The sequence below is a fragment of the Loxodonta africana genome, chromosome 3, assembly GCF_030014295.1.
Source record: "Loxodonta africana isolate mLoxAfr1 chromosome 3, mLoxAfr1.hap2, whole genome shotgun sequence".
Lineage (NCBI taxonomy): Eukaryota > Metazoa > Chordata > Mammalia > Proboscidea > Elephantidae > Loxodonta > Loxodonta africana.
The window spans coordinates 27,146,033-27,168,473 of NC_087344.1; the positions used below are offsets into that span (position 1 = coordinate 27,146,033).

Here is a 22,441-nt window from a genome sequence, read left to right on the forward strand (position 1 = left end):
GAGAAACTGAGAACACAGAGTTTGAAGGACTTGAACATCTAAAGAGAAACCAGACAGACTTGGGGGAGCACTTTCCTAGAACAATTATAAGGTGAATCTAACACCTGTTGGTGTTCTCAGTCTTGTCTGTGGGGAGACCGGCACACACAACAGACAAAGCAAGTTAAAAGATTGGAAAGGAAAGAAGCAAAGGGCTCTGGGGATGGGCTCTCAGGCTAAGACCTTGGGGCAGCCCCATGCCCACCACCTCTCACAAGGAAAGATCATGAACAAAGTCCTTAGACTGGGAGAGAACTTCTCAGGCAGGAGAGGCCAGAAACCTACAGCCAGAGGAAGGATTTGGAAGCTTTTCTGGAGAAAAATGTAGCAGCTTGAGGACTCCTTCTCTGGCTTCCTGGCAGTTCAGTCCTTGAGCATGCAGGAGTGGCTTGATCAAGGTGCTCTGCCAGCTATGCTGGGCTGCAGCTCTTCCCTGGGGGAAGGCAGCAGCACCAGATGGACTCTGAGCAGTGAGCTGGGGAGGACATACTGGGGTCTCAAGGTTTCCCCTGCTATCCCTTCACTAGTTATATAAAGATGTCCCCTGGCTGACCCACAGTGCTCAGCTCTTCTGAAATCCTACAAGAGTCTCTGTACCAGCCTGGATCTCACTGGCAAAACCTCATGCCTCCCTCAGGGGCTCACAGGATGGCCTTAAATCCCTTGCCAACACTTTCCCTGCATGTTCTCATTTGCTGTCAAGTTGATTTTGACAGTGACTCTGTAGGACAGAGTAGAACTGCCCCATGGAATTTTATAGGTTGAAATTTTTACAGGAGGAGATCACTAGGTCTTTTCTCCCTCAGAGTGGATAGTGGGTTTGAACTGCCGACTGCTTGGTTAGCAGCCGAGTGCTTAACCACTGTACCACAGGGCTCCTTTTCCTTGCATAGAAAAATAAAGTCATTTCGAACAGGGATTTTCAAGGGCACAGGTGGCTCTATGCTGTACTGACTTCATGAAATCTGTCTAAAGGACTGACTCTCCCAGCGAACACACACATCTGAGAGTTGTAGGCTAATTTTTAACGCCCTTGCATAACTTCATATTTAAAAAGAAAATGCAAACACTCAAGCAATCAGCTCCCTGTGGCAGATTTCCATGTAAAATGAAGACTCATTCCCCTAACTGATCTTGGGTGGTTTCTTTCTTTCTTTTTTTTTTTTTTAAGATTAGGTTTGCTTAAAGCAGAGCTTAATTGTAACTCCAGAAAGCCTAGAAAGGGGGTAATTTTAAACCATGGCCCATCACAGCAAAAATTCAATGGTGAAAGGCTTGTTCTTTGGGTCTTTTATAGGCCACCGCCCTCCCAAATTGTAAGCCAAAGTTGGGGGAGGAGATGGCAGTGGAGCCTGCCGGCCCTGTGGCCTGGGCCTTATCCTCAGGGGAGGGTGAGTGACCAGGTCAGACATCAAGCCTGCTGTGCCATCCCCGCTGTGCCTGCTGAGGGGGTCCATGGACGGCAAAACCCAGGGCACAGGGGCTATGTGTGGATGGAGGATTGTGACTGATGGCGGTCAACCCCCAGCTGCCACCTCCTCAGCCTTGGGAGACTTGGCGGTTGCTGGGCAGACCCTGCCTGAGGAAGGGTGGGAGGGTCCCTTCCTGCACTTGCCCTCCCTACCCTGAGCTATGCCTGGGTCTGAAGACCATTCCGCCAGAACCCGCCCCCCCTCCATGCCTGCCTGCTCCAAGCCACACTGAGCTGGATTCCCAGGGCTCAGATGAGGCAGGTGGTCAGGCTACATCCCCAAAATACACAGGCCAGTGTGTGGGGAGGGGGAGAGGGAAGAAGGAGGGAGAGAGAGAGCGAGAGGGGGAGTGAGAGCAAGCAAGAGAGAGAGAGAGCGTGACAGCGAGAGACAGAAGGACAGAGAGACACACACACATAGAGAGAATGGGGATAAAGAAAAACAGAAAAGCATAGAAAATGATAAATAGAAAATAAGGAAGAGAGAGAAAAAGGTAGAAAAAGGGAGGGAGAGAGAGACATGCCCAGAGATAAAGAGACAGTGAGAGAGGGAGAGAAAGGAGAGAGAGAGAAAGAGAGAGACAGATCTGGGCGGACGAGTGGTCCTTGAATGGCCTCCCTGATCAAAGAATGAGATAAAAAATAAAGACGGAAGAAAGAAAGTGAAAAAGAGAGGGTGAGATGAGAGAAAGAAAGAGAACAAACCCGAGACAAAGAGCACACAGCACATAGCCACAGAGGGATAAAGTGAAACAGAGGGGGTGACAAACACAGAGAACAGATAGAAAAGAGGGGAAGGGGAAAGGAGGAGAAGAAAAGAGAGGGAAAGAGGAGAAAGAGACAGAGGGAAACAGGAGAGGAGGAGGGAAGGGGGGAGAGACAGATAGACACAGATAGAGACAGAGAAACATCTGAAGGTTATTTCCTTAGGAGACAGATTCACTCATGGCAGAGGGTGGTCCACGTTCTGATAGCTTTCTGGAATTTAAACTTTCTCAGTGCCCAGCATGGTGCCTACTAACACCTTGTAGGAGCAGCTCAACTAGCTGTTGGAGAGAGAAAGGGGCCTAATCCGTTATATTTTTATATACGCCATGAATTGTCTTAAAAAAAGTTTTTTTTTTTTTGGAAAAAAACTGTTAATTTGACAGTAAGCAAATTGTACTGTGTTTTTATTTTACATTTCTCTTAATTCCAATGAGGCTAGTTTTGGTTTTCATTTTTATTAGTTGTCAGTATTCTGTGGAATATCTGTCTGAATCCTTCGCCCATTACTTATGGAAGTTAAGTGCTTTCTTATTGATTTGTTAATACTTTTTATATATTAAGACCATCAACTCCTTGTCTTAATTGTGGCAATCTTTCCTCCTTAATTTGCTGTTTGGATTTTACTTTGTTTTAATTTTTTACCTACAGAACATCTTAAAAAATAGTGATGACATATTCCAATTTTTGCCCCCCCCCCCTTTTAACCTGATCTCTTGGATTTCTCTAATTTAAAAAGAGGGTGAAGGAGGAGGTGGCAGAGGAAGAGACAGAAAGAGAGAGAGAAGAGGGACAGAGAAAGAAAAGAAGAGAAGGTGGAAAGAAAGAGAGCAGAGATAGAGAAGAAAGCAAAAGATAGAGACAGGGAAAGCTGGCCAGGGTCAAACAATCAGCTTCCTGACCCTCACAGTATTATCTCCTCCAGGCCCAAGGTACCCAGAAACTCTAGATATTTCTTGTTCTTCTAAAGAATCTTGTCCTTATTATAATTCCAAGGACGAATCCGAGAGCAGCCCACTTTGGCCCTTTGATTGGAAATGAGCCACCACTCTGGTCCTCCTGACAAGCCAAGCCCTCATTCTTTGGTCAAGGAGGCCATTCAAGGACTCCTGCCCGCCCCCAACCCAAGACTGCTGAGAAGGGTGTCAGGAGGCAAAGCCACAGAGAATGCTCTTGATTTCTCACTAAAAGAAAGATGAGGGCCAGAATCCCTTTGAGACCTTCCTTTCTGGGAATGATCCAATGTGGTGGGCACAGACAGGGTCCCCAAGAAGATACTTCTGGATTAGGGGTTTATTCAGTCTTTTTACCCTACCCAAATGCGACTTGGGTAATGCATGCTAACTTTGCTGCTAGGGCCCTAAGGGCCCATGGCCGCCCAGACTCAGGCGCCATCTTGGAGATGCAACGATACTCGGTCTTTCGGAGGGCAGTGTCCTGGGGTGCCAGGAGAAGTGAAAGACACACGGGGGTCACCAGGGCTACAACTACGGGGCCTTCAGGCACAGGCTGGGATCGGAATTCTCATGCACATTTGTTTCCTGATTGTCTTTTTAGGGGCTCCCCAAAGAGACAGCGGTTTGTGGGGCCGCCTAGCAGACGGGGATGAGATGTCCCAGTGAGGCTAGTCTACGCAAGCAGCACAGCAAGAGACCGGTGACGAGGCTGAGGCCTGTTGCTGTGGGAGGAGGTAGAAGGTGGGGCCCTTCTCCTTCTCCCTCCATGTTGACATCATGCAAAAAGCCAGTCGAAGCTCTTCCTGGTGGCATGCTGAGTCTCGCGCTGCCTGGAGTCATTGCCCCAGCTCTGCGTTCTGACAACACATCCTCTGACCCAAAGGTGGCCCCAGGCTGGGAGTGGGGGGCGCAGAGGCAAGTGGCAGCATCTCGAGGAGACTTACGTGAAGGCAAAGGCCACCAGGGCCCCACTGACCACAATGAAGTCGAGAATGTTCCACAGGTCGCGGAAGTAGGCGCCCTGGTGCAGGACGAGCCCCAGGTCGATCATCTGTGGGGGGAGAAAAGGGCGCTCGGACGCCTCACTCCCATCCCACGGAGTTGCACCCTCCCTTCTAGCCTTGGGGAAGGGGTTTGGGGGGGTGTTGGATGGAACCGTTCATCCTCCAGGGATGGCACTGCGACCCAGGACCGGACGTAGTGAGGAGCATCCGACTCGATCTCCTGAAAGGCAGCTCTGACTTGCCAAGTGCCCTAGGCCCAAACCTTGAGGCCAGCTTTGACTCCTCTTTCGCTTACACTCCTCCCTGATCCTTCAGATAACCTTGTAGGCTCTGTCTGGATTCCAAATTTTCTAAGACTCCGCCTACTCCCCCCCCCCCGCCCCGCCAGGCCCCACCCCATCATCTCTCACCTGGACCAGCAAAGTCTCCTCCCTGGTCCCCGCCTCCACCCCCTCCCCCAGTCAGTTCCCTCAAAGGCCATTAGGGGGCGCCTGTGCGCACCTGAGTCAGGCCAATTCCTTCCTCTTCTCAGAGCCCTCTGTGGCTTCCACCTCACTCTGCCTGAGGGTAAAAGCTCAAGCCCTGGACGACCTTCCCTGTCCCCTCCCTGCCCTCATTTCCTCCTGCTCTCCCCATTGCTCATTCTGCTCCAGCCACACGGGTCTCCTCGCTGCTCCTCGAACACACCAGGCATTTCCAATCCCCAGGAGAGCTACTTGCACCAGGGTGGCATTCTGGAGTATTCAGAAGCTCCTGAAGCCCTCACCTTATTCATCTTGATCACTCACCTTGATCACCATCTCAAACGTAAAGACGCCTGTAAAAACGTAGTCAAAATACCGCAGCACCTGCAGGGGAGAAAAGCAAGGCGGTAGCTGATCACTGACTTGCTCCAGCAGAGCTCCTGTGAACCCAGTGTCGCTGGACTGTGTGGCCAGCAAAGTCCCCAAGAGCAGAGTCTTCACCTGGAGGAGGCAACATGGCTGCCCAGTAAGGTTGAGCAGGGTGTGCACCGTCTCACAGGCATCACAGATGTATAATGTTGTGATTAGAGCTCTACAGAAGATGGCAGCAAAGTGCTAGCAAAATCACTATGAGGACCGTTTGCTTACCAACCGGTACCAAAACCCAAAAACCAAATGCACTGCTGCCGAGTCAATTCCGACTCATAGCGGCCCTATAGGACAGAGTAGAACTGCCCGTAGGGTTTCCAAGGCTGTAAGTCTTTACGGAAGCAGACTGCCATATCTTTCTCCCACAGAACAGCTGGTGGGTACAACCACTGACCTTACAGTTAGCAGTCAAGTGCTTTAACCACTGTGCCACCAGGGCTCCTTCTACCGTGGGAAGGGTGCCTTTTTTATCTGCCAAAGGCCTGTATGTTCAAACGTAGCAATGATTATGAGGATTGCGCAGTACTGGGCAGTGTTTCGTTCTCTTGTACATAGGGTCGCTATGAGTAGGAACTGACTTGACAGCACCTAACAACAACAAAGCCCCATATGGACTAGAGGTGGCCCCAGGGAAGTTCGGGGGTGACTGTATCCCTGTTGGTGACAGGTATGGCCCCCAGCGCCCTTGACCCGTTGGGCCTCCTGGGTGAGAAATTGTTTCCATTTAGTGTCTCCTAAACGTGACCAGCCTTTCAGGCCAGACACTGGGGGCCAACCTTGTCCTCCCACCCCTCCCACTGCTGAGCATTCTCCAGGGTGGACTGATAGCCCCTCCATTTTCCCACTGCCTGGCCCAGGTCATTTCTGCCTGGACGAGCAACATCTTGTGGCCTGGTCTCTCTCCTGACCATGTCCCTGGTGTGAACGGGTCATGAGTGTGCTAACACAGTGCTGGGCTCCTGGTAACTGCAGGGGGCTGACTCCATGAGATTCCCTTTTGAGGAGTAAGGGCTGACAATTAATGAGCATGGACACCTGAGGGCGCCTGTGACCACCTGAATCGGCATAGTAGTCCTCTGCACAGAGCACAGGTGGGCTTCCCACCTCTCTTGAAGCAAAAGCTAAAATCCTTGCTGCGGCCCACAGGGCCCTGCATGACCTGCTCCATCACCTCCCTGCCCTTGCCCCCCACTCTCTCTCTCACTCCCTCTGTTCCAGACCCACCTCAGAGCTTTTGCACAGGCTGTTCCCTCTGCTTGGAATATTCCTGCAAAGACCCTGCTTGCTTCCTTCTCACCTTCTATGGCTTGGCTTAATGGTTACTTTCCCAGTGAGGCCTTCCCCAACTCCTGTTTAAAATCCCACCTCCTGGCACTTATGATTCTCCTTACCAAGTCTGTCTCCAGCCTGCCCCCAGCATTACCACCTTCTGACACACTATCTGTCACATTTATTTACAATCCCATGGTCTGCCATGTCCCCAGCCAAATGTCAGCCCTATGGGGCAGGCCGTTTGTCTGTCGTGCTCACTGCTGTGCCTCCAGCTCATAGTGCAGGTGTTTGTCAAATGAACCACAGCTGGAGCTGTGCTGCGTCCTATAGGAGCTGGACTCTGTAACCTGTGTGGTCACAACTCATGTCCTTATTCAGTGTGGTGCTTGAGGGAAATCAGAGCCACAGGTGGCCTGGCTGGGGCTGTGGGCTGGCTGCCTGGGGCATGTGAGTTGCAAGGGCTGAAGGACCTGGGGAGGCTGAGGGGATGGTGGTGGCAGCGCAGTTCAGGTGCACTGGGTGGTGGGTGCAGCATAGCCAAGGGCCTGGCCCTCGGGAGCTCTGGGAGGGAGGGATTGCCTCATACTGGTAGTCCTCCATGTTTAGCTCAGCACTTGGTACATACCTGTTAAATCTGTTGCTGTTGAGTCGATTCCGACTCATAGCCACCCTACAGGACAGAGCAGAAGTGCCTCATAGAGTTTCCAAGGAGTACCTGGTGGATTCGAACTGCCTACCTTTTGGTTCTGTCCGAACAACTGCCTCTTGAACCTTTACATAGATCAAGAGGCAGTTGTTCGGAGAGAACAAGCGGATACTGATTGGTTTAAAGTCAGGAAAGTTGTGCATCAGGGTTGTATTCTTTCACCATACCTATTCAATCTGTATACTGAGCAAATAACACGAGAAGCTGGACCGTATGAAGAAGAACGGGGCATCAGGATTGGATGAAGACTCATTAACAACCTGTGTTATGCAGATTACACAACCTTGCTTGCTGACAATGAAGAGGACTTGAAGCACTTACTAATGAAGATCAAAGACCACAGCCTTCAGTACGGATTGCACCTCAACATAAAACAAAAATTCTCACAACTGGACCAATGAGCAACATCATGATAAACGGAGGAAAGATTGAAGTTGTCAAGGATTTCATTTTACTGGGATCCACAATGAACAGCCATGGAAGCAGCAGTCAAGAAATCAAAAGATGCATTGCATTTGGTAAATCTGCTGCAAAGGACCTCTTTAAAGTGTTGAAGAGCAAAGATGTCACCCTGAAGACTAAGGTGTGCCTGACCCGAGGCATGGTATTTTCAATCACATCATATGCATGTGAAAGCTGGACAATGAATAAGGATGACCAAAGAAGAACTGACGCCTTTGAATTGTGGTGTTGGCGAAGAATATTGAATATGCCATGGACTGCCAAAAGAATGAACAAGTCTGTCTTAGAAGAAGTACAACCTGAATGCTCCTTAGAGGCAAGGATGGTGAGACCGCGTCTTACATACTTTGGACATGTTGTCAGGAGGGATCAGTCCCTGGAGAAGGACATCACGCTTGGCAGAGTACAGGGTCAGTGGAAAAGAGGAAGACCCTTGACGAGCTGGATTGACACAGTGGCTGCAACAATGAGCTCAAGCATAATAATGATTGTAAGGATGGCGCAGGACCGGGCAGTGTTTTGTTCTGTTGTGCATAGGGTCGCTATGAGTCGGAACTGACTCCACGGCACCTAACAACAACAACAACAACCTTTTGATTAGCAGTCGTAGCTCTTAACCACTCCACCACTGGGGTTTCTCTTGGCACACAGTAGTTGCTTATTAAATAATTATTAAATAAAGGAATAAATGGAGGGAAGAGGGTGAAGGAGGAAGGGTGGTCCAGGTGATCAGGTGAATCAAAATCTGGAGAGATTATAGTATTAAAGTAGCAGCAGCAACCACAACAACAAAGCTGAAAATAAATGTTGGTGAGGACTTGGAGAAGTTGGAACCCTCATCCTTTGATGGTAGGATTGTAAAACTGTGCAGCTGATGTGGAAAACTGTTTGGCAGTTCCTCAGAGAGTGAAACATAGAATTAGCATATGAGCCAGCAATCCCAATCCTGGATATATATATACCCCAAAGACTTGAAAGCAGAGACACAAACAGATACTTACTAGTACACTAACGTCTACTGCAGCACTATTCACAATAGCCAAAAGGTGGAAGTTACCCAAGTGTCCATAAAAAAACAAATGAATAAACAAATGTGTTGTTGTTGTTGTTGTTAGGTGCTGTCGAGTCGGTTCCGACTCGTAGCAACCCTATGCACAACAGAACAAAACACTGCCCGGTCCTGTGCCATCCTTACAATCATTGTTATGCTTGAGCTCATTGTTGCAGCCACTCTGTCAATCTACCTCGCTGAGGGTCCTCCTCTTTTCCGCTGACCCTGTACTCTGCCAAGCATGATGTCCTTCTCCAGGGACTGATCCCTCCTGACAACATGTCCAAAGTATGTAAGACGCAGTCTCGCCATCCTTGCTTCTAGGGAGCATTCTGGTTGTACTTCTTCTAAAATAGATTTGTTTGTTCTTTTGGCAGTCCGTGGTATATTATTCTTCGCCAACACCACAATTCAAAGGCGTCAACTCTTCTTCGGTCTTCCTTATTCATTGTCCAGCTTTCACATGCATATGCTGTAATTGAAAATACCATGGCTTGGGTCAGGCGCACCTTACTCTTCAGGGTGACATCTTTGCTCTTCAACACTTTGAAGAGGTCCTTTGCAGCAGATTTGCCCAATGCAATGTGTCTTTTGATTTCTTGACTGCTGCTTCCATGGCTGTTGATTGTGGATCCAAGTAAAATGAAATCCTTGACAACTTCAATCTTTCCTCCGTTTATCATGATGTTGCTCATTGGTCCAGTTGTGAGGATTTTTGTTTTCTTTACGTTGAGGTGTAATCCATACTGAAGGCTGTGGTCTTTGATCTTCATTAGTAAGTGCTTCAAGTCCTCTTCACTTTCAGCAAGCAAGGTTGTGTCATCTGCATAACGCAGGTTGTTAATGAGTCTTCCTCCAATCCTGATGCCCAGTTCTTCTTCATATAGTCCAGCTTCTCGGATTATTTGTTCAGCATACAGATTAAACAGGTATGGTGAAAAAATACAACCCTGATGCACACCTTTCCTGACTTAAAACCAATCTGTATCCCCTTGTTCTCTCCGAACAACTGCCTCTTGATCTATGTAAAGGTTCCTCATGAGCACAGTTAAGTGTTCTGGAATTCCCATTCTTCGGAGTGTTATCCATAGTTTGTTATGATCCACACAGTCAAATGCCTTTGCGTAATCAATAAAACACAGGTAAACATCCTTCTGGTATTCTCTGCTTTCAGCCAGGATCCATCTGACATTAGCAATGATATCCCTGGTTCCACGTCCTCTTCTGAAACCAGCCTGAATTTCTGGCAGTTCCCTGTCAATATACTGCTGCAGCCATTTTTGAACGATCTTCAGCAAAATTTTGCTTGCATGTGGTATTAATGATATTGTTCTATAATTTCCACATTCGGTTGGATCACCTGTCTTGGGAATAGGCGTAAATATGGATCTCTTCCAGTCAGTTGGCCAGGAAGCTGTCTTCCGTATTTCTTGGCATAGACGAGTGAGCACCTCCAGCGCTGCATCTGTTTGTTGAAACATCTCAATTGATATCCCATTAATTCCTGGAGCCTTCTTTTTCGCCAATGCCTTCAGAGCAGCTTGGACTTCCTCCTTCAGTACCATCGGTTCCCGATCATATGCCACCTCTTGAAATGGTTGAATATCAGCTAATTCTTTTTGGTATAATGACTCTGTGTATTCCTTCCATCTTCTTTTGATGCTTCCTGCATCATTTAATATTTTCCCCATGGAATCCTTCACTATTGCAACTCGAGGCTTGAATTTTTTCTTCAGTTCTTTCAGCTTGAGAAATGCCGAGCGTGTTCTTCCCTTTTGGTTTTCCATCTCCAGCTCTTTGCACATGTCATTATAATACTTTGTCAACGGAATATTATTGTTATGGATTGAATTGTGTCCCCCCAAAATGTGTGTCAATTTGGCTAGGCCATGATTTCCAGGACTGTGTGGCTGTCTACCCTTTTGTGATCTGATATGGTTATCCTATGTGTTGTAAATCCTAACCTCTATGATATTAATGAGGCAGGATTAGAGGCAGTTATGTTAATGGGGCAGGACTCAATCCACAGGATTGGGTTGTATCTTGAGTCAATTTCTTTTGAGATGTAAAAGAGAATGGAGCAGAGAGGGACCTTGGATCACCAAGAAAGCAACTGGTTTGTTATTAAAATTAGAAAAAGGCAAAAAGAAATTCTAGCGTATAGGGATGCAGGTGCAGTGGGAAAGTTAGAAAGAAAAAGCTAAGGAATTCTCACTCCAGAGCTGTGGGGGTGTGGCTACCTCTGGAGCAGAGTTTCTCCACCTTGCACTATGGACATGGGGGCTAGATTATTCTTTGGGTGGAGCCGTCCTGTGCACTGTAGGGTGCTGAGCTGCATCCCTGACCTGAGCCACTAGATGCCAATAGCACCCCCTTCTCCCCACAGGTGTGATATCCAAATGTCTCCAAGCATTGCCCTGGGCTGAGAATCCAGCTTCGAAGGGAAGATAGGGGTGAGGTCGGAGAGGGGTACAGAGTGGGAGCCTGTCTGGTCTACTTCTTGCCCTGGACAGTGGTTACCTAGATGTGTGTGCTTGAAAATCATTGTTAATGGATGACACGTGTGTTATGCACTTCTCGGAAGCATGTTCAATGTTGCACTTAATAAAACACACTGGGGAGAGGAATCTGGGTATCAGCTGGCAGCTGAGAGGGGACCGCGGGAGCCAATGCTTTGCGTATACTCCATGGTGCTGGTCCGAGCCCTGTCCAGGTTCCCCATGGCCTGGAAGCAGCAGCTGCCCTCTGGGCCACCCACACTTGTTCCCTCCTTGCCTGAGAAGGACATTCTCCAGCCTCCTAGCATTCACTGTGGGCAGGGGCTTTGCTGACCCCTCTTGGGATGCCCCCTGCCCAGGCCCCGCTCCTGGAGGCCCGTGGGGGAAACCAGGCAGCAGGCAATAACCAAGCCGGCCACCAGGCCTCAGCCCTGCCCAGCACCAACTTCCTCAGGGAGCCGTGTTCTAAGTATTTCCTCCTTCTCCCCTGTCAGGTCCCGAGGGGACTGCAGGCCTGCAGAGGAAGGGAAAATGCCAGGTCAGCTGCGGCGGGCGGGCCGGCCCTGATTTATAGGGTTCGCCAGCCTTGCCAGGCTCTTAACCTACTTAGTGGGTGGCAGAGCCTCGCCCCAGTGGGAGAAAACGCACTTTCAGCTCCGGGCAGGGAGGGAGCGAAGGTAAGGAAGATGGAGAAGGAAGGACCACTGTTCCAGCCTCTGCCAGGCTGGGGTCAGGCCCCTACCCCACACAAATGGGCAAAGCCCCTCTGTGCCTAGGTTTCCCCTCTAGACCATGCATGCACTCATTTGGTGTGGCAGGAGTGAAGGAGTCAATGCAGCCCAGCTCCTGGCACACAGTAGGTGCGCAGTAAGTGGAGATGGTTGAGGGAAGCAGCAGGAGTTGGGTGGGAGCGGAGCTATAATTCTTCTGTGTGGCTCTGGACAGGTCACTTACCCTCCCTGAGCCTCAAGGACACCCGGGAGGGTTTTTGTGATATGTTGCATGCAAACTGCCCCCGCCATGGGGTTGTGCCTGGAACACAATTACTGACTGCTTTTTTCTGATTCTGGACCTCAAACGGGGCTTGGTCTCCAAAGGGCTATCATTCTAGGCTTTTCTGGGCCTTTTGTTTTTTCAAAGCCTAGTGCCAAAATGGACAAGTCTGCTTGGTGAGAGCTGGCCGCAGAGGGGTTCATATGGAGGATGTCCAGATTCCCTGCAGAGCTGTGCAATGTCCATGTCCTGCCAGTCTCTTCCTCCTGCCACGGATCCCTGCAGTTCCCCTCCCTGGCCACTTGGAGCCACCTCCAGGAACCTCCTGCCCTCAAGAGCATCCCCGAGATCAGAGCTTCCCCTCCCTTGCCCAGGGGTGCCCAGGGAGTGGTGCCCTTTTGGCATCCAGTTGCCAGGTCCCAGGAGAGCGGCTGAGGTGGGCACTTGAAGGAGAACTCAGGCAGTGGCTTTTTATCAACTGGCGTGGACGTGTTTCAATATTTTGACAATTGATCTGTGCAACCCTGCCCAATGTCGCCCTGACCGTGTTCCCCAATACCCCTTCCACCGCAGCTACCATCTTTCTGGGTGACAGATGGGCTGGGCTGGGAAGGGGCCTGCTTGGTGGGACTCACATTGTTCCGTGGCGCGTTGGGCTGCACGGGGTCCTCGGCGGCCAGGGCGATGCTGCTCATGGCGATGACCATAAGGATGCACATATCGAAGTAGCGCAGATTTAGGATGTAATGGCACAGGCGGCGAAGGCTGTTGGGGCAGGCAGAGGTCCACTCAGACCACAGGCTCTCAGACTTTTTCCTTGTACAATCCTCACATACCACCCATGACCAACCTCCAAGGTCCCCACTCAACAAACCATCAAGCTCTTACAACTGGGGGTCCTCTTGAGGTCCTGGAACCCCAAGAATTCAGGGGAACCTCAGCTAAGGAGGACATTCACAGCCTTGTTTATAGGCCCCTATCACTCTTAAATGGAGCTCTGGTGGTGCAGTGGCTAAGAGCGCAGGCTGCCAACCAGAAGGTCAGCAGTTGGAATCTACCAGCTGCTCCCTGGAAACCCTATGGGGCAGGTCTACTCTGTCCTACAGAGTACTTATGAGTTGGAATCGACTCGACAGCAACGGGTTTGGTTTTTGGCATCACTCCTAAACAAACCTCACACAACATCTTGAGTCCCAGGTTGAGTCCTAAGTTCTGTAGGATATGAAAAGGTATAAAGTGTATAAAGTGTCCTGTATGCAAAACTCTGGGTGACGTAGTTTTTTGTTTTTTTAAATAGCTGTGTGACCTTGGGCAAGTTACTTACCCCTTCTGTGCCTCAATGCCCTTATCTGTGAAAAGCCATAGTAGTAAATCTTACCTGACAGGGGTGTGAGGATTAAAAGAGTTAATACTGTATATGTGTGGCATGTAGTCCCAAACAAAATAAAACCAAACAAAAACCCATTGCTGTGGAGTGGATTCCGACTCATAGCAACTCTATAGGACAGCATAGAACTGCCCCATAGGGTTTCCAAGGAGCAGCAGATGGTGGATTCAAACTGCTGGCCTTTTGGTTAGCAGCCAAATGCTTAACCACTGTGCCACTAGGGCCCCTGGTTTGAGGTAGGGGCTCAAAAAAGGTAGTTACTGAAATGATAAACTGCAGGCCTCATCAGAGCCTTTAATGCGCTAATGGGATGATACTTAGGTACTTAACCTCGGAAATGAAGTTAGTAATAATAAATACATTGTAAAGTTGTCCTAAGAGTTAAAATACACAAATGGCAGCAGGGCCAAGTGGTTAAGAAGAGGAATGCTGGAGGCAGACTTCCTGGACTCAAACTCCAGCTCTCCCACTGGCTTTCTGTGCTATCTTGGGAGGATAACTTCACCTCTCTGGGCCTCAGTTTCATCATCTGTCAAATGGAGATAAGGATAGTACCAAGCCTGTAGGGTTATTATGGGATTTTTTAATTTGTAAAGTACTTAGCACAGTACCTGGCACAGAGTAAGTGCCAGGTAAGTGTTTCCTTAATAAAATAAGTACGCCAACTAACAAAAAGTAAACGCACAGGGCACGTCTCCAAGAGGCAGGTTATAGAAAACAGTCTGCCCCCGGCTTATTTGACATGATTTTTCTTTGCTGAGAAGGATTTTGAGGGACCAGGGCTTAAAGACGAAGCCCTGGTGGCACAGTGGTTAAGAGCTCGGCTGCTAACCAGAAGTTCAGTAGTTCAAATCCACCAGCTGCTCCATGGAAACCCAGTGGGGTGGCTCTACTCTGTCCTGTAGCGTCGCTATACGTTGGAATCGACTAGACAGCAATGTGTTTAGTTTTAGGGCTTGAAAAATACCCGTTGTAAAACCCAACTCTAAGACAACCTCGATAAAAAAAAAAAAGACAACCTCGATACATGTGGTAAATTCTCCCCTAAATAATCCCTCCTGCTCGAGGAAGCCCACCACAGAGGGCCAGGGAGCTCAGAGACCATCTGCCCAGAGTGCAAACTCCTCGGAGTTGCAGAAGCAGAGCCCAGGGCCCAGGGTCACCATGTTTGGTTGTGCTGGTTGTACACTGCACAAGGCTGCCATTTCTAAAGGGGGCCTCTCACATCACAGACAGCATAGATCTAGATATTTGTGACAGTGCTTTTTTGCTGATGGCAGGAAGAGGTCTTGTCCAACGAAATTAGTACATTACGATAATTTGCCATTTGATGAGATTTGAGAAAGGCGTCTTTGTCTAATTCTTTCACAGGTCCCCTGTAAACTAATAGTGGTCTTGGTGGCAACACTCCCTTGTTGCCCTCTGCCTGGCCTGCAGGCTGGCCTGACTTCCCCACCCCAGCAAGAGCCCTGGCCTCTGTCCTAGCCACGGGCCATACTCACGGGTTGGTCGTGGACAGGATAAACATGGAGCTGTAGGGGGGCATGGGCTTAGGGCCATCTTCCCCGGGGTCGTCTTCCTCCTCCTCCTTCTTCTCTTCCTCCTTTTTTGGCAGTGGGTCTGGGTTGGCGTTTTTGTTCACTGTTGGGACAAGAACCGACACAGGGCCCCCTCCATGATCTCCCACAAGCCTCTGGGCTCCTTTCTGCTCCCCAGAGCAGGCAATAATCAGCAGATACTTAAATAGTGCCTACTGTGTGCTAGGTATCATATTGCCATTTGATCCTCCCGTGACCCTCTGAGGTTGGTACATTTATTATTTCCATGTCACAGATGAGGAAACTGAGGCACAGAGAGGAGAAGTGACTTTCTCAAGGTCTCAGAGCCAGGAAGTGGCAGAGCTGGGATATAATTTCAGGCAGCCTGGACCCAGAGTGCCTGTTCCTAACCGCTCTACAGCCTTGAGCCTGATGGGACTCTCAGGAATTTGTTAACACAGATTTGCTTCCATTTCATTTGGCTTTCAACTGTCACTTGGAGGCAGGCAGGGTGAGTTCCAAAAGCCCCACTTTACAGATGGGAATACTGAGTTCCTCCACAGTCAAGCTGCAGGGTTTCCCCCGATGAATCACCTCTTCCCTGACTGGAGCAAGGAGCCACCACCCTCCCAAGCATCAGTTCTGTAGCCCTGCCCAGCTACGTGTCCATAGGCAGCCAGGTCCCCCCCTCGGAGCCTCAGTTTCTTCTTCTGTAAAATGGGCACGATGGTAAGATCTACCTTGTAGGACTGTGATGAGGATTTACTGAGTGAATCCATGGAAATTTCTTGCATAGAACTGACACTAGAGGAACTGAGCTACTGTTAACAACTTAGGAAATAATATGCTCAGTGGGTTGTCTTCAGATTCCTCATAGCTTCTTTGATCCAGCTCTCACAAGGGCAAAAACTACCAATCCCTCATGAGCCTGGACCTGTGCTGGCCAATATGGTGGCTGTGAGCTTCCGGGCACCTGAGGTGCAGTGTGTCTAAACTGAGACATGCTGTGAGTGTAAAAGATACACTAGATTTCAAAGACTGAGTGTGAAAAAAAAACATAAGACATCTCATCGATAATTTAAGAAATGTTGATTCCACGCAGAAATGATAACATTTTAGGTATAAATAAATAACATTTTGGGTTAAATAAAATATACCATTAAAATTCATTTCATCCCCCCCCCCTTTTTTTTTTCTTCTAATTCGCCTGTTTCTTTTTGCTCTTTTTTATGTGGCTACTAACCAAAAAACCAGTTGCTGTTCCAACTCATGGCAACCCCATGTATGTCAGAATAGAACTGTGCTCCATAGGGTTTCAATGGCTCTGACCTTTTGCAAGCAGATTGCCAGGCCTTTCTTCTGAGGTGCCTCTGGGTGTTTTTGAACCTCCAACCTTTTGGTTTGCAGCTGAGTGCTTATTGTATGCCTACTAGAAAATTTAAAATTGTCCTGTGTTACATTTCTTTGGGATGGCGCTGGCCTAGTCACCTGATCCCTAAATTTCCATCTGAGCAATTCGTTGCTCCTCCAGCATGGGCTTCCTGACTTCCCGTGGGAATGAGGCTGCAGGAAGCATCTCCACCCCTCACTGAACATACTGTGTGCTGGCCACTGTACGTATGTTATCTAATTTAAGCCCCTGCCAGCCCTGTAGGATAGGAACTATATTTATTCCCATTTTATAGGGGAGAAAATTGAGGCCAGAGAGGTAGGGTCACCCACCGAGGTCCGCAGAGCAGCATTTTGGGGCTGGAGCTCAGGCAACCTGGCTCCAGAGATGCGGGGTCCCCACCCACCTGGCAATGTGCAACGGTGGGGGCATCTCACCTTGGACAACAGTGTGGTTGAGGGGGGCCGGGCAGGCAGGGGGGATGTCCACCGCGGTGTGGTCGGGCTTTCTGGCAGTCTTAGCTGAGTTGGTCTGGGTGCTGCTGGGGTTGGTGACGATAAGGCTGTTCTCGGGGGTCTTGGGGGGGCCGGGGTTGGACGGGTTCCCCGGGTTGTTGGGCATCCGGCGGCTGGCGGCGTTCTGGGGGTTGGTGGCCATGGTGGGCGGGGGTGGCACGGGCTCAGGGTCGGTGCTGTTACCCATCTTGGCTGGACTCTGGGGCAGGCCGGAGTGGCCAAGGCTGTCATGGGGATTGACGGACTCTGCGGTGGCCAGCTTGTTGTTCTTCATGTTGTCAATGTCCTCAGCCAGCGGCGGGTCTTGGCGGCCCAGGTCTTGCTGGATCGGCCGGGTGGTCGACAGGTTGGGGCCCGACACAGGGACCCCGGAGCCCTGGTTCTCTCTGAGGAAGGCAGACCAATGAAAAAGACCCAACAACTGAGTTAGGGTGACAGTGAGAACTTCCGGACCCTGCCTAGGAGCCCACCATTCAAGGGTACAGCCTGTATACCAAGGGGTCGAGTCCTGGCGCTTGCCAGGCTTGGCGTTGAGGGGACCAAGCAGTTCTTGTTTAGAGAGCAAGACTTTTAACTGCCAATTCGCAGATTCCGGTAAATCCTCGTCATGTTATTCCTTTCAGGACCCCAAGGGTTTGCCAACGTGTAGGAGACATGAACCCAAGTTCCAGCTTGGGGCTTTTCCTGCCAGGAGGGATGTTTCCTGAGGACAAGGCTGCTCCCTCAGGGAAAAAAGGGGCAAACCAGAGGGGTAAAGAACTTTCTGCCAGAGCCTGTGTCCCCATAGCCCAGAGCCTCCTTTCTATGTTTGCCCCATTAGCTCCTGGACAGGGCTGGGCATACCGTGTTTTCAGGGGAGGCACAAACAGAGGCAGCAGCACCATCTCTTTAGGGCTGAAACTGCACCCTGGCTTGAAAAGCCTGTAGTGTGAATGGCTTCCTCCCAACATTCTAGTTGGGGCGGAGGGCAGGCAATATGTATATGTAAACATAACACAAATAATAATAATGGAAATAATAACAGCAAACACTAACACAAAGTCCCAAGTGCTGTTCTAAGCACCTGACTCTTTAATCCTCAACCCTTAGAGGTACAATTACTAGCGCCATTTTACGGATGGGAAAACCAAAGCTCAGAGAGGTTAAGTCTCTTGCCCCAGGCCACACAGCTGGTAAATGAACAAGATAATTTCTCACAGGGCTGGAGGATGAGCAGGAGCGATGAGATGGCACTTTAAATACCCAGGGGAGGCCTTTTGTGTGTGTGTCTGGGGGTGACATAGAAAAGAGAGAGTAGAATGGTAGGAGGGAGCAGGCTTGGGAAGGTCAGAGGAAAAGCAGGCCAGGCAGAGGGAACAGCCAGTGCGAAGGCCCTGGAGTGGGACGAGCTGGTGGAGTTTGAGGAGCAGTGAAGAGGCTGGGGTTGCTGGAGTTGGAGAGTGAGGGAACAAGGGTATGTGGTAGGTAGGAGTTTGGTTCCCTGGTGACTTGAATAATCAGCACCACGCAGCCCGGGATGAGAGGCAAAGAGTCCAAGGTGCTCACTCAGTGCATTTGGTGGAGGGGAGAAAATGTCATCACTGAGCTTTTCTACCTCAGCGCCCCCTGGAATGTCAGCTCCATGAGGCAAAGGGTGTAGTCTTGTCTGTGTAATTCACGGCTATGGTTTCAGTGCCCAGAACAGGGCCAGGTGCACACTTATATCAAAGCAGAAATGCATGCCCTCATTTTGCGGACAAGGACACCAAGGTCCCAAGAGAGGTCCCACATGCCCAGGCTACCCATCAACCCCTGCTCCCCAAGCCCTGTGCACCCCAGGCTCTGCCTCCTTTGATCTGCAGACTCACCCGCAGCTCACCAAAGGCCTTGGGAGAAGGGCTGGGTGCGGGTGGCTGGGGTCTGTCCTCAGCTGGCCCGGCTGTGCCCAGCCCTGCCAAGTCGGCTTTGCCCACTGTGCTGGCTCCGGGATGGCCTGGCTCCCAGCTAGCTCTTGGAGGACTTGGTCTGAGTTGTTCTGTTTCCTTTCTGACATCCCACCAGGGCCCTTGACCCTCGAATAAGGAGTCCGTCCCCCTCTAATCTCTGGGCCTAAGCCCTGGCAAAGACTATTTCCCCAAAACACCAGGACATCTGTTGTCTATCATCTCAACGGCTCCTCTTTCCCGAAGACTCTGCCGTCCTAAACATCTCCCTTGTTAAGGCTTTGGCTCTGCTTAAAGGAAACCCCCAATTCTCTTCTCCACGCCCCCCACTTCTTATAGTGCTGCTGTTAGGTGCCATCCAGTTGATCCCAGCACATAGTGACCCTATAGGGCAGAGTAGAACTGCCCCTAGGGTTTCCTAGGCTGCAATCTTTAAGGGTGGAGATCATTAGGTCTTTTCTCAAGTGGAGCTGCTGGTGGGATTGAACTGCCAACTTCTCAGTTAGCGGTCCAGCACTCAACCATGGCGCCACTGGGGCTCCTTTTCTTCTTGTAATAGTTCACAATTATTAAGCACTTACATGTCCCACTTTACACATCTGAGTTCAATTAACCCTCAAATAACCCTAAGAGGTGGGTAGTCTTTTGTTATTCCCCTTTTACAGAGAGGAAGGGCCTTGCCCAATGCCATTGCCCATACTGCTAAGCCCACCTGACTAGGCAGCTTCAGATTTCCCAGAATGCTTGGCATCCAGCTGGTGGGTGCTGGGAACCTTGGTGCTCACTGCTAACAGCCAACAGGGTGAGCCAGGCCCTATCCTAGTGCACCCTGTTCACTTCCTAACAACCTTATGAGGGCGAGCTCATCACTGCTCCCATTCTACAGATGAGGAAACTGGGGCCCAGAAAAAATGGCCACACTCAAAAATCGTTTGTCAGGCTGTAGCCTTCACACACTCAAGAAACCGGAAGCAAGCAAAAGACAACACCCAGGTTTCGAAAGCGCATTCAATGCCCAAGGGGTTAGATGCAATCTCAGGAACCACAGCCCCTGGCCAGCACAGGCCTGCTTCCCTGGGCCCAACCCAGCACCCAAGAGCCCACAGAATCCACCTAACGCTTAAAAAAATAAAAACAAAAACAAATAAACCAGCCTAGCCTCCCCTGGAGGGTCTCCCATTGGCTAAACCGCTGGCACCAGCTTCCTCGTTTTATTTTTACATTTTAACTTGCAAGAGCCCACGATGTTTTTAGTAAGCAGATTTATTTTCAGACTGAAGTAGGTAAGTGGGGTGCTTCTATTAATACTTTCCAGAAGGAGAAACCAAGGCAGTTCAGTCTTGTCCCAGAGGTGGCACAGGGAGGGGGTAGGTCCTGACAAATCTCTTACTCCCCCTTATGTGGGTGGGTCATGGGCTTACACTTTGGAGGAAAGACCCACCTGGAATTGAGTCTCAGCCCTGCCATTTACTAGTTGTGTGATGCTGCATAGTTTGATTAACCTCTCTGAGCCTCAGCTCCTCACCTTTAAATTGGGGATCATTGTAGGACAACCTTCCCTATATCACGGACATTACAGTGAAGACCTGGCAGCCAGCCTGGGTAAAGCCCGCTCTACCACTGATTAGCTGGGTAACCACCTGTGAGTTTCTCATCCATAACAGGGGGATGTAACCTCTTCGAGTCTCCCTGAGGAGGCGATGTGCTAATGAGCCCAGAGCCACAGAGAATTATTCCCAGGCCCTGAAACCTCATGAAAGGATTTGGATTTAGAAACTTGCTTGAGACCTGTGACCCCCTTCTGCCTTCCAGCTTCTTCTCCCTTTTGGAATGCAATGTCTATCCCATGCCTGTTCCACCATTGTATTTTGGAAGCAAATAACTTGTTTTCTAGTTTCTAGGTCCACAGAGGGAAAGCTGTTTTGCCCCAGGACAGACCACACCCAGAGTCTCACCCATATTTGATTTAGAAGGTGAGATATGGGATTTCTGAGCTACTGCCGTAATGCGGTAAGACTTTTGAGGGTGTTGGGATGAGGTAAGTGTATTTTGCACGTGGGACATACATGAGTTTTGGGAGGGCCAGAAGGTGGACCATAGTGGGTTGAACGGTGGTCCCCCCCGCCCCCCAAAAATGTCCACCTGGAACCTGTGAATGTGACCTTATTTGGAACAAGGATCTCTGGAGATGTAATTAAGGATCTTGAAAGGCGACCATCCTGGTTTAGAGAAGGCTCTAAATTTAATGGCAAGTGTCTCCAGAAGAGACAGAGAAAACACACAGAGGAGATGACGACGTGAAGACGGAGCGAGAGACTGGAGTGGTGTGTCAACATGCCAAGGATTGCCGGCCTCTCAGGAAACGCACGCGGAGCCTTCACTTGGCGAGTGCCAGCTGTGAGGTGTGGATAAGTCAACTTCTAAGCCACGATTTCCCCAAGGACTGGCACAGGCCACGGACAGCTCCCTAATTCTCGCCACTTGCGGTGCTTTGTGAGAGGGAAGTCATGCATCTGATAAAGATCTGGCTGAGAATATGTTCTCATTGTTTTAAAAAAAAAATTTTTTTTTTCCTAAGACAGAGAGAGGGCCATAAAAAGGCAGGCACCGTTACGTTCTAATTTCAAAGAGAACCTAAATCCCTGGGCCACCGCCTAGAAGCTGTACTAAATGATGTAGCAGCTGGGACCACGGTGAAACCCACAGGAGCATCATGTTAGAGGGACGCAGAGCAGTGGCCTCACACAGGGACCAGGAGCCCCTGGCTCAGATGGAAAACCTGCAAGTTTTTGTGGCGGTTTGCTTTGGCTTCCTCATAAGGTTTGTTTTCTCTGTTTGCTGGGGGAGTTTTAACAAGCTAAGCCTGCAGAGGCCTAATACCAGTCACCAGGAGGTTTCTTTTCTGAAGTGTCTCCAAGGAGAACTCGAAACAGGCAGAAAACTTTGAAGCTGGGCTTCTTCCCTCCCGGGCGTCTGGCATTATCTGCCTGGAAGAGACAGCTAGCTGCTTGCAAAATGCCTTCCCTGCACAGGAGCCCTTTCCCAGCTAATCACTTCAGACTCTTGCTGCCAAGGGCTGTGGACACCTTGCCTGGGGCTCAGCCCCCGAGATTCCGGGGATAATCTGGATTTTCTGGGGTGATACCAGCCACCACCATCGATTGCCTGCTTCCTGTCTGCTGGCAGGGCCCCAAGGGCTTACACGTATTCACTCATTTAATCTCCACAACCACCATGTGAGGTGGGTGTTATGATCAGTTCATTTTACAGATGAGCAAACTGAGGCCCAGAGAGGCAAAGTCATTTGCCCAATGTTACCCAGCGAGGAAGGGAATGAACTGAATGCTGATTAGTCCTAGAGTTTTTAAGCTATAGGGCTACTCGGTAAAAACAAAAAAAGGAGGGGGTGATGAACAACTTGGGGTACATGCAGTAGGGGTGCTGTGGAGGCTGGTTAAGGTCCGTTGGGGATGCTGTGAGAATCAGGGTGTTAAAGGATGTGGCAGTGTCCTCCTGCAGGATCAACCGTGAGGCTCAGAGGCCCAGCATCTCTCTTCTTGCTCCTTTTGGGGAGTGGGT

At 49.8% G+C, this 22,441-nt stretch overlaps 1 protein-coding gene across 1 annotated transcript in view; it reads right to left on the bottom strand.

Moving 5' to 3' along the window:
- Positions 1-22,441, bottom strand: part of CACNA1A (calcium voltage-gated channel subunit alpha1 A) — a 134,222-nt gene that overhangs the window by 61,670 nt on the left and 50,111 nt on the right. Inside the window, exons 15-19 of the mRNA XM_064280777.1 lie at positions 16,863-17,326; positions 15,000-15,138; positions 12,746-12,875; positions 5,024-5,083; positions 4,176-4,282 (exon numbers count right to left, since the gene is read on the bottom strand). Of these exons, the coding sequence (XP_064136847.1) occupies positions 4,176-4,282; positions 5,024-5,083; positions 12,746-12,875; positions 15,000-15,138; positions 16,863-17,326 (900 nt within the window). The remainder of the gene's footprint in view (positions 1-4,175; positions 4,283-5,023; positions 5,084-12,745; positions 12,876-14,999; positions 15,139-16,862; positions 17,327-22,441) is intronic.